At 40.7% G+C, this 11,953-nt stretch overlaps 1 protein-coding gene and 1 pseudogene across 2 annotated transcripts; one reads left to right on the top strand and one right to left on the bottom strand.

The window, feature by feature from the left end:
- The first annotated feature begins 202 nt into the window (after nucleotides 1-202).
- LOC144640335 (uncharacterized) lies at nucleotides 203-2,793 on the top strand (annotated as a pseudogene).
- Nucleotides 2,794-3,204: 411 nt separating this feature from the next.
- On the bottom strand, nucleotides 3,205-11,738 carry LOC144640336 (uncharacterized). Of its 2 annotated transcripts, none has more exons than XM_078499510.1 (4): nucleotides 11,585-11,738; nucleotides 6,605-6,743; nucleotides 5,045-5,308; nucleotides 3,205-3,612 (listed from the first exon to the last, which is right to left on the bottom strand). In XM_078499510.1, exons 1-4 carry the CDS (start codon nucleotides 11,613-11,615, stop codon nucleotides 3,369-3,371), a joined length of 678 nt encoding a protein of 225 aa, XP_078355636.1. In that variant the 5' UTR covers nucleotides 11,616-11,738; the 3' UTR covers nucleotides 3,205-3,368. The 2 variants fall into 2 exon arrangements, with proteins under 2 accessions (XP_078355636.1, XP_078355635.1); XM_078499509.1 differs by lacking the exon at nucleotides 11,585-11,738 and adding an exon at nucleotides 9,044-9,199 and having other exon boundaries at nucleotides 3,206-3,612.
- Nucleotides 11,739-11,953: the final 215 nt, after the last annotated feature.

Here is an 11,953-nt window from a genome sequence, read left to right as displayed (position 1 = left end):
GTTACCCTCCGTACCAAGCCACCTTGAGTGAAAGAGCTTTCGTACATTTCTTTATAATTTGCTGAGAACCGTTTGTGTGAAAAATTGCAAAGTTTGCTCGTGGGGGGGGGGGGGGGGGACCTCGGTTTAAAGGTAGGGTATTCCTTGGGGGTGAGCCAACGCTTTCCGATGTAAACAATTTTTGCTCTTTTTGACACACCTACCAGGGAAAATCTGGGAGGGACAACTTCTGTTTCGGTTGATAGAGACAACTTTAACTCATTTTAACAACTTAACGGTCGTTAAAAGACGGCTTGAGGGAGAGGGTAGCCTCCTACCAGGGACAACTTAATTTTCTTCAATGTGCAGATCCTTCTTCCGTCATTAGGCGTTAAAGATGGTTTACTTTTGGAACGGCTTTCATGTCAGATTTTTACTTGCACGGTTGCCATATATCGTGGCTTCTACGGTTACATTTTTTCCTTTTGTCACCTTTCTTTCAGTGTTTCTCTCTGGTAGTGAGGCAGCGCTTCCAAATGTTGGCAGCTGTACATTTATGGAGTACTTCTGCGATGCTCGTAAGTGCACCACGCGTTTCTATAAACAACGTCAGGAAGACCCTAAAGGCGATTGTAGGTAAGGTGGTTTTTTGGCACTTATAAAGTAGTTTTGGGGCGGGGCGTCACGGTTAACTATTTTTTCCAACGGCTTCATTTTTAAACCCTGTGTTTTTTTGTTTACATTCCAGTGCCAAATACAACCAAGTGGTGAGCTGTGTAAGATCTGTACTGATAACCAGCTTCCAGAAAGCCAGATCAGAGGAATTGTTCACAGGAGTTTCAAAGAAAACCCCCTGTGTTTTGACGGTGGAATAGAAATTCCAACCATGCCGCCGCAATCAATCGATTCCCCGTGCTCTGCCTCGTTTAGCGCCGATGCAAACACCTGTGTGAGAACCTTCCACGAAAAAGTCGCTGCAGACATGTCGGACCCGTCTCTTTGCTCGTAAGTAACGGTATTAAATAAAGCTCTGCGGTCTCGCGAACCCCTTGCATTTACAACATCCCAGGAATAGCCGAATTACCACGGGGGTACTCAACTAAAGTTAGGTAGGGGCGTGTCCCCAATAGTCTTCACGGCTGACTGTATCCTGCCCTGGTCGTAATAGTCACAAAAACACTCAAGGCTAGTTGCCATGGCAATTTGATACAGGCTCAGAGGTAATCGAGGGAATAAGTTCTATCAAAACCAGCATCCTTCTAAGTCACTTTGGTCCTTGCAAATTTACCATCGTTCTTAACTAAATACAATGTTTATTGAACTCAATAGGGAATATGCCAAGGCAAAGCAGTGTGTGAAGAAACTGATCGACTCTGATTGCACTTTTCCCTCTGAGGCCCAGGAAGTGTTAGACTTGGGATACAGCGACTACAATCCTTTCTGTGAAAATAACCGTGACCCTGGGGCGACCGGAAAAGAGCAATGCGATGGCGTGAGAGATCTAAAAAACCCGCTCAACGCAGCCGCTTGCCTCAAAAGTAGTGTCTTGCAGGCTCTGCTGTTTGCTGTCGCGTCACTTCTGTTCTTTGTTAAGTTCTGAACAAAAAAGCAGGTTCAGTTAAATCGTTATATGTGCGGATGAGTTTCTCGGTTTTAGCAAAAGCGATTTTTTTCGTCTCTATAAACCACATTAAACAACAAGCAAGCAAATAAAACAACTTTAAGCGTTTTTATAAAAAAATCTTCGTAGAGCAGTATCAACTTTTTTGTTACTAATTAATGTTGCTTTTTGTTTATAACATGTCAGACCTTCTTTGCAACAATAATAGAAGTACTTGGCTGCGATGCCTTCGTGTCATTGCTCGGCCCAGGCCTCCCTCCTTGCTTGAAACGCAGTGTACGTGGAAGTATGGGACTATTGCACTCGGAACCTCCACGTTTTCCTGCCTAACCATCAAGCCCCGCGCTTCCTGTTTCCCGCCTTTTACTGACGAAACGCAACTGGCTCTGGCGACGAAGTAGAGTGATGATTCCCATTTTCAATTGTATTCAGTGTGTGCTCGCAAAAAATTATCGCGTTGTCAGCTTCAAAGTATAATGTCTTTCAATAGTGGTATGCCACTATAGCGCTTTCTACAACAAAAAAGCAACTATTTTAAATAATGCCTTGTATGTGTAACTATATTCTGCTTTTTTCTTTGTAGTCTTGCTCAATCAAACGCTCTGTTGGCACCGCTAACTCAAACGTGTTTTCTATACTGTACAAATCTCTTGTACGGCCGATCTTGGAATACGCGGTACCTGTTTGGAGCCCATATCTCGCAAACGACATTCATGCTTTAGAGAGTGTACAGAGAAGAGCATCGAGACTTGCTCTTAATCAACGGAAAGGGGAGATGTCGTATGAAGACCGATCTCAGCTGCTTAAATGGCCTACTCTATCTGACCGTAGAATATATTTATCTTTAGTTGAATGTTATAACATTGTTTTTGGTTTTTATCATCTGAAATTTGAAGACTTTCGAATTCTCCACAACAAAGTGTACGAGAACTAACCATTCTCACAAACTCTATATCAAACCAGCCAGACTCAATTGTTACAAACGTTATTTTTTTTATTAGAATAGTTAAGCTATGGAATAATTTACCTAGGGACGTTGTGGAAGCTGATAGCCTCCAGCTTTTTAATATTTTTGTATTATTTTAAGGAGTTTTTATATAGGGTTAACCTAGTAACTTCCTTTTCTATATGCCTTTTTTTGTTCTTTTTGTTTTTACTTGTAACTTTGCGCCTTGAATAAAAAATGTATGTTATGTTATGTTATGTTATGATATGTTAGAGCAGTTTTAAATTGAGTGTCGTAAAACCAAAACCAAAGCAATTACTCCGGCCAATCACAAAGGACACAAACCTTCCAGTGAACCAATCAAAACTCGAAGCAAATACATGTAGCTGGCACGAAGCGCGGGAAAACGTGCGCTAGCGAGTCACGATTGGTTTTGGTTTTAGTTCTGATTGGCTAAGAAAGTGGCGCGAGATTATTAAGCCAATCACTGAGCGTAGTAATGCAAAACCAAAGCAAACGCAATTTACCTTCGACACTCAAGTGAAAACCGCTCTATGTTATGTTATGTTATGTTATGTTATGTTATGTTATGTTATGTTATGTTATGTTATGTTATGTTATGTTATGTTATGTTATGTTATGTTATGTTATGTTATGTTATGTTATGTTATGTAATGTTATGTTATGTTATTTTTATTGGCGACAGTTTTGATTGACATTCTTCGAATGCTTAAACAAAGATAAGTCAAAATAACACTTTTCCCTTGGCAGACATAAACTAGCACCTACAGTGTAATTTGACAAGTTTAGTTTAAAGCTGAGCTAAACAAGTACAAAATACAGTCCCAGCAAAAACAGCAAAATGAACTGTTTGGCGGAAATGACGTCACTCTTGCTTGTGTATCCATAGCACTGATCTTTTCCGGTCGCCCCAGGGTCCCGGTTGTTGGCGCAGAATGGATTGTAGTCACCAAGAGCTAAGTCTAACAGTTGCTTGTCCTGCGAGTTCACTGTGCATTCTGAGTCCAGCAAGTCTCTGACACACTTCTTTGCTTTGGCCTGTTCACTGTGGAAATCACCAAAATAATCGAGAAAATGTGGACAAATTATTCCATTTCGATAGTTCGTATAGTGTGATCGTCCGGGTGAGAGTAGTTCTGAGAAGAACTATTGTTGGTGACTGACGTTTCGACAACCTGAGCGGAAGTCATCTTCAGAGTCAAGTGAAAAGTTGTTGTCAGTCGATGATGTTATAAGTCTGGTCCGTTGAAGCTGATTGGTCAGTTAAGCCGTGATGTTATTGGCTGTAAGACTCGTGTAAAGTTTGTCATCAGTAATTGGTCAGTTTCGATCCGTCTATTGTTAGTCTAATTAAGTCGTTCTGTTCCGTCTATTGTTAGTCAAATTAAGTCGTTCTGTTGGCGGTTCGTTTGTCGCTTCTGTTTACGTCGTGAATAAGTCGTTTGTAAGGTGCCGCTAGTTGTTGACATTTGTTGATAGGCGTCTGTTCTAAGTTTGTGTACCAGCTTTCCAGAGTCAGTCGTTGAAAATAGTTAGAACTGTAGGTTAAGCATTCAGCAGAGTCCCAGTCGATTTTGTGTTTAGTAAGTCGGTGGTGTTCATCAAATTGCTTAATAGTAAAATTCCTTCAAGCAACTTCTTATAAGAACGTCCCTTTTTCGACCTTAAAAAGAATGAGACTAATTGTTCCTTTTTTTCTGATTTGAGCTTTAAACCCTCTTGACCTTAAGTACTTTTTTGCAATTTTAAAACAAAGGAAATGTATATGATTAATTTGTCTACGTCTTTACTAAGATATTTCAAATATTACATTCTCTTTTTTCTGCGTTTTAGACAGGAGTCATTTTTTGTTCTTTTATTTATTTAATCACTTGGGCTGTGCTAAGTTAAGTTTAAAAATCTTGAATATAGGTATTGTGCGAATGTGTTTACATGACAGAAACTAGTTCCAAATGTCAGGGACACCCTACTTGCCGAGGCGAGACACCGGTCTCGCTAAATTGTATTAAGGTCGGGACACATTAGGCGACAAGTTGCTGCAACATGTTGCCTCATGTGACATGGTGCATTTTTGTGACAATCTTTCTTTGTCGCTGCGACAGAATTTTGTCGCTACGATCAGTCGCACGAATTTAAACCAGTTTGAATTCGTGCGACTAATCGCAGCGACAAAATGAGCGAAAGCTGCGTTGTCGCAGCGTGTACACACTTCTACGACAAAATAAAAATTAACTTGGAAAACTAGTTCACATATCCACTATTCCAAAGTAAATTTGCTGTGTTAAGCGCGTTGTCGCAGCAGCTTGTTTTGAAGCAGTACACACGGAGCGACTTGTCGCTTAGTGTGTCCTGACCTTTACTCCTCTCATTCGAAAATAGTTTGCGATCCTGAAATTAGCTCGACAAGGGCACTAAAGAAGAGGGATGTATTATGTACATGAGACCATATAGCTGGGGCTTTAATCTCCCACTTTTACCTGCATAAAGTCGGATCAGACCAGTCGGCGACAAACTTCTCATGAAAGGTTTTTCCGCACAGAGGAGCTTTCTGAAGATAAGTGTTGGTACAAGGCAAACTTGCGCCAGAGCTGTCAGGAACTTTAAAAGAGCCCTCACGACAAAACTCGCTTTCCTCGAAGCTTCTACTAATAATGGCATCTGAATGACTCCTCGACAGACGGTCCCGCACACAATCGTAGGCAACATCTTGAACACACTCAACCATAGTTCGAAACTTTACACTGTGAAAAAGAAAAAGAAATCGACTTCTATTTTTGCAAAAGTAAAGTTTTACGAAATTTATTTCACAGCAGATTCCATACCATAACCACACTCATTAGTATGTGTGCATGTCGTGGTTAAATTTTACCCTTGGTTCAATTTGGTATTTTCAGTCCTTTGTTTTTCGGCGTTGTAAATTAACGTTGTCCGACCAAAGCTTAAAGACAAGACCGATAGGTAGTATGGGTCGAAGAAACTGCACGTGCTGAATACATATATGTTATTTGCCGGCCGGGAGGTCCGTATTGGGAAAACTGTTCCCGAGGTCTTGAGTATGGCCCGAGGCCGCAGGCCGTGGGCCGTGCTCAAGACCAAGGGTACAGTTTTTCCCAGTACGGACCAACCTAGGCGTTTTTTTTTCTACTTTAATTTGTTTGGATTTCAAAAAGCGAGAAAAAATCTGACGCTAAATCTTTGTTTGAATACGCGCAGATTTGATTCGACTCGAGCGACGAGCAAGAGTGAAGAATGCTGTTTGCAATCTCATTTCCTTAAATGATGGCAAATAGAGTTCTGTTGAGATGCTTGAGAAAAAAAATAGATATAATGACAAGACAAACGCGAATTTGCACGTTTTCTTTCTCAGAGATGTGGAAACAAGGTACTTTAAGCCACACTAAATTTTAGAAGACTTTTTAAAACTCAAAGCTACTCGATAATGAAAGGAAGCTACAAAAACGGCCTCCTGAGAGGAAAACAAATTCATGAATTCTTCACGAGCAAAAATACAAACTTGTACATTTCCTATAGGCCAATATGCAGTACCCTCCATTCGTTCTTGTTTATAAGCTTTAAGCTTTGATCTGACAACGTTAATTGAAATAACTGTATATTCAATATCATATATCACACTACACTAAAACAAACGAAAAGGGAGCAAGACAGGGAAAAACTGAACCACAACACGTATTTCACGCCTCATATTTGCGCTTCTTAGGTAAGACCGCGAAACATGCCTACAATGTCATTCATATCTTGTTTTATAAGACTTGTACTGACCCACTTTAGTTTGAGGGCGGAAATTTAAGTGAGCGAGTGCTAAACGTAAATGGCGCGTTTTCATAGTATGTTTAAAATCTATCTTCTCTGTCATTATCCTTTTAAGTTTTTACGCAATCCGATTTGCCATGCTAGCCTTAAATTTGAGTGTAAAGTGTTATCCTCTCTCTTCACTTTACCAACATAGTCTTGCACTCGGTTTAGGTGAATTCAGAAACGACTGAAAATTATTCCTTTCCTTCGGATAATATCGTTACCTGCAGATGGCCGAGGGATCTTTCTGGAGAGCTTTATAAAATACAGTGTTACATCTTCGTCCCTTGCAGAAAAATTCCATGAATGAACAACTGCCAACCTGATCAGGGAGTGTGGAACTGGCAAAACCACAAAGAAACACTGAAGGAAAGAAAATCATATGATTAATGCGATTGCAGCCTTACCACTGAAAAAAAGAAAAAGTTTTATATTTATATATAAATATTTTTATATACAGTTTATATATTTTTTTAATTTACGACAAAAAAGATCATTAACCTAACGGGTCAATCTCTTTGTACCACATTAATTTTAGTAATTCTAAGCACGAAAAAAGCTTATCTTTGGGCAATACTAGGCGATCTCAACCGACTGTTGCGTGATGTAGGATACTCATATGTACGCAAAAGTAAATTTACAGCGAAACGGGAAGTAATTTCGGAATGCAGTTTTTTCTCGAAATACAGGCCCGTGTGCGGACACTCTTTTAGTAAATTATCGAGTTTAACTCATTCTCTGTGAGAGCTGATATTCTATATCACAATAATAATAGCGCCTTCTAAGCTAAGCCACCACTAGTCCAGTCCCTGAACTCCCTCTTCCGCGCGCCCTTTATAGGGGCTGAACCCAGGCGCGCGAAGAGAAAGGCCAGTTTTCCCCCCAAAATTGGGAGGAAAACCATATTTGGCAGCACTTTTAAAAACGCGCGGGCACAAATGATGAGTTCAGCTACGCGACCGTGTACTAAAGCTGGATCACCGGAATTACTTTAAAAAGCCTACAAGCTTTCCAGCCAGTGTCTACTAAGAGCTAACGGCCAAAACACAAATCGCTATCCGTCAGCTACTCCTATTTTTGTAGCTGTTTGTTGAATTATATTTGGGTGCAATTGAGCACAATTTCTTTCTTGCATTTATTCGCACGCTTGGACGTGTAGTTGAATTCGTCATTTATGCGAACATTTTTAACCGAGCGCGCGCGTCCCAAGGAAGTGACGCCACACTTCTCGCTTCTGATTGGTTCGTTGTGAGCATGCGCATGCAAGTTATCCTGGACTCTCTCTTTGCACGCCTGGGTTCAACCCCTATAAAGGGCGCGCGGAAGAGAGAGTTCAGGGACTGGACTAAGCCACCACATGCACCGCGCCCTGAGCAAAAAGTAACCCTTTCTCTTGTTACTTCTGTGCCTGGCTTATATATTGGATCGCTTTCGTTTTATCGATAAATATTTCTTCTGAGCAGCACAACAAATGCCTTGGAAAGCCTCTAATTTTGGAATGCACTTCTCTCTCGAAATATAGGACCGTGTGCGAACTCTCTTGCAGTAAATTGTCGAGTTTAACGCATTCTCTGTGAGTGTTGGTTTTTTTAATTTTATATAACATCTTCGCTTGCAGCACGCGCGAAAATTGCGCCTTCTGAAATCATTACCAAAAGATCAGCATGCTCAGCGCTCCAAGCAAACCTATTCCTCTTTCTTGTGTGTCTTGTTACTCTCCCCCCCCCCCCTCCCCCCCATGCCTCGCTTATATTGGGACGTTTGCGTTTCAGCGATAAATATTTCTTCTGAAACAGCACAACAAAGCCTTACATTCTCTTTGCGTAAAAATCTTTGCAATAAAAAAGCAAGGAATAGATTTCGATGAAATATAGTCTACTTGCAAGGCCATTATGTGTACATTTCAAATTTTACAGTTAAATAACATTTTGTGATAATGATAATGAGTTGCAATTGTGTAACTGCACTAGATATGTAAGAATTGCTCTCTCAATTGCAAAACGACATTAAAAGCCCCAAGTCACATTGACGCGCATCTTGAAAAAATGCATATCTTTAGCCTTGTTTTTTACTCTTCTAAGACTTCCACATTTACACTCTTTCTGTTGGCTATAGGAATGGCTTTCCAAAATGCTGCGATGGCCATAAGTTTGGAAAATAAAATTACGACCCTTGAGGCGTGAACGTAGTATCCGATGAATAAAGCTGTCTAGAAGGGCGATAAAAATTACCATCTCCCTAGTATAAGCAGGAACAGGTCCATTTAAAACCTTTAATGTTAAAAAAGCATCTTACAACTTGTAATGTGCTGCTCGATAGGGAAAAAGTGAAGCGTTAGGCGCGTCATTAGGCCAGGGCATGTGCTTGATTGCGGAACTTCGACAGATGAATGATGAATCCTTCGGCTTCTTTTCTGAGAGGATGTCATGAGTTGTTTAGCCGGGAGAAATGAACTCAATCAGTTTATCAAACAATTGGTAAGGCAGTACGTTCAGCTGATTTTCCAAATTTCGATGAGCTTTCTTAAGCTTCAAAATACGTTGTAAAACTTTTCAGTGTAGACGTGATGTTATGTTCACCGAACTACATCCATACAAACCAAAACAAAAAATGCTACTGGTCACCAAAATCCCACACAGGTAGAATGCTCAAAGAACATTTACCAAAACCAAAAGCAATCTGTATCACCTTCATTCTTGTCCTGGTTGTAATCAGGTCGATGAAGCAGCGAGATCAAACAGTTGTTTACAGTTTCCGTTTTCAATGTGAAGCAAACAAGACCCGACTTGACTTAAGTAGCACCTGGCCGTTAGCTATGCAAATTTATTCTGCGGCTGCACGTAAAGCACTCTTCAGTGACCTTTGTATGGCAGCACTTGAGTGTAAAAAAACTGAGAGGTCTCCCCAAAATAATGCTCATTCGGGGGGGGGGGGGATGCTTTCTCTCAATACCAGAGGTCTCCCCGCAATAATGCTTATTCGGAAGGCCCTCTATCAATGCCATTTATTATTCATTCAAAATATTTCTTCGTTTCTGATTGGCTTTCAATCCCCGGTTAATTCCAGCTAACCGGCTAGCGCCGACCAAATTTGGAAGAAGGTTCTATTATACGACGATTGACGTCATTTTAAATACGTCAATTGTCCCACATCAAAATTTAACCGATTGCAACCTCGTTCCCACGTTACACGGCAACTGCTCTGATGCAGACCGACCAAAAAGCGGCAAAATAGCGAGATTTATGCAGTACGAAGAGCAGAAAATTACCAAATTATTAGAAGACAACGAAGGCGAGTCAAACGATTTTCAAAGCTTATCTTCAAGGAAAACAAATTCCTGAACCAGCCACAGCGGAGGTCTTGGAGCAGTTTCACGAAAATTCTACGTCGAAGTAACCTGTTTTTGAAAACGTCGCTTTGTGTCGTCAGATTTAGCTTCCCTAGACACTTCAAGCACTTGAAGCCGACCTGCACCCAACAGCAAGACCAGCGTTGATTTGCGTTGGGTGGCCAAACGATGAAAAACTTGTGTTGACTTGCGCGCAAATTTTAGTGCACGCTAGTCATGGCCAAACGATGATGAGAGAGGACGCCAAACGAGAACTTGTGTCTACTTGCATCTCCTTAAGTAGAGGATATCGAAAATTTGTTTTTAATACGTTTTTAAGCGACAGTTTTAGCGGCAACCGCGCGCACGTAGTGCCTTTGACCGCTGTGGAACATCCCTATCAGTGTCATACGGCAGAGGTCCCCCTCCGGAATGATCATTATTGCACCACAGTGTTTTCACATTCAAATTCCGCATTCCAAAGGTCGTTGTAATTTATACAGATAGTTCTTTACGTGCAGATATACATGCAGCTGTAGAGTAAATTTGAATGTAGTTATCGAGCAGCGTGCTGATCGGTCACGTTTGCTTCACATTAACGAAAACTGTTTGATCAGTTGCTGGACGAGTGACCTTATTAAAATCAAGTTAAAATGCATGTGATTAGAGCGGTTTTCACTTGAGTGTCGAAAGTTATTCGCGTTTGCATTGGTTTTGCATTAGTACGCTTTGTGATTGGTTTAAAACTCTCGCGCCACTTTCTCAGTCAATCAGATGTAAAACCAAAACCATCGTGACTCGCTCGCACACCTTTTTCTGCGCTTCGTGCCGGCTATATGTATTTGCTTCGAGTTACTTTGGATTAACTATAACTTTGGATTAGTTTACGACACTCAATTGGAAACTGCTCCAAGTATGCTTTTGTTTTAGCAAATAAGTCAAGATTTTGTGCATTTTAGCTCAAGCCGTGTGGAGTTCTAATGACCAGTAGGATTTTTGTTTCGGTTTTTATGGGTGTACATGCCAACAAGTCTTTATGAAAAGTTTTAAAAAGTGTTTCATTTTAAAGCTAAAAATCACCAGAAAATCAGCAGAACTTACTGACTTAGTAATTGTTTGATAAACCGGCTGATCGACTTAATAACTTTTCGGTAAAAACACTGTGTAAAACAACTAATGACTACCAAGCGGAAAAGAAACCGCAATGTTTTTTTTTACAAAGATGACGCATTTGTCGAAGTTCGGCAGTCAAGCAAGTGCAATGTTAGACTAGCTCTAAAGGTGGATTTCCACTGGTGACGCGTAATTTTTTAAGTGCGTCTACGTGCGCGAAAAAAAAATTAGGCACTGTTTACAAGGACACGGTTTCATTTGTAACCGCATTGAAAGCGATGCGGTTACGCCTTTCGTTTACACGGCACCGATCGAGACCACTACTGTAACCGCGTCGTTTTGAAAACGCTGTCAAAAGTGGAGCGTTTTCAAAACGATACGGTTTTGTTGTCGTGTAAACGGTCAAAAACGGCGAAACCGCATCAATTTGAAAACGGCAACGTATTTTGGCACGAATCAGTGGCTGGTTCACGAAAGGGTAAACATGGTGAAACACGCATAGAGAGCAGCGCTTGCTTATACAATCACATTCGAAAACAGTCGGAAAATGTAAACACTTCGAAACCGTGTCGTTTTCGATGCGGTTTCGAGGTCATGAAACCGTGTTGATTGATAACCGTGTTCGTGTAAACGTAGCCTAAAGGTGGATTTCCACTGGTGACTGGTGTAATATTTTTTAGTGAAGACTTGACCTTAGCTACCGATGTACACCCTTGACAACGAAACAAAAATGCTAGAACCCACTCTGTAAATATGCACTTACCTAAAATAAAAGCGATCTTTATCACATGCATAATTCTTGCTTTGGGTGTTACTAACTTAGATCAAAAAATCAAACACGTTTCGTTTTCCAACGTACTTGTACAGTGGTTTGAAGCGGTTTGAAGCAAATGAGGCTCGACTCGACTTTAGTAGCGTTCTGCTCGTTAGATATGCAAATTTTTAAAATTGCGGAAGTTGAATGCAAAAACAATGTGGCACGTAAACATTCCCGAGATCATGTGTTTCAGTCGATATTAGCGACTTTGAGATCGAGGACGTCACAATTTTTTAGTAGAAGACTACCGGAACAACTATTCTTTAGAGGGGGCATGTTGTAGCACATGTATGTCACAAACAAACAAATCGACAA

Source organism: Oculina patagonica, unplaced genomic scaffold, assembly GCF_052425735.1.
Source record: "Oculina patagonica isolate OP01 unplaced genomic scaffold, crgOcupat unplaced26, whole genome shotgun sequence".
Taxonomy (NCBI): Eukaryota; Metazoa; Cnidaria; class Anthozoa; order Scleractinia; family Oculinidae; genus Oculina; species Oculina patagonica.
The sequence above is the reverse complement of the archived record's forward strand: the minus strand, read 5'-3'. Positions and strand labels throughout refer to the sequence as shown.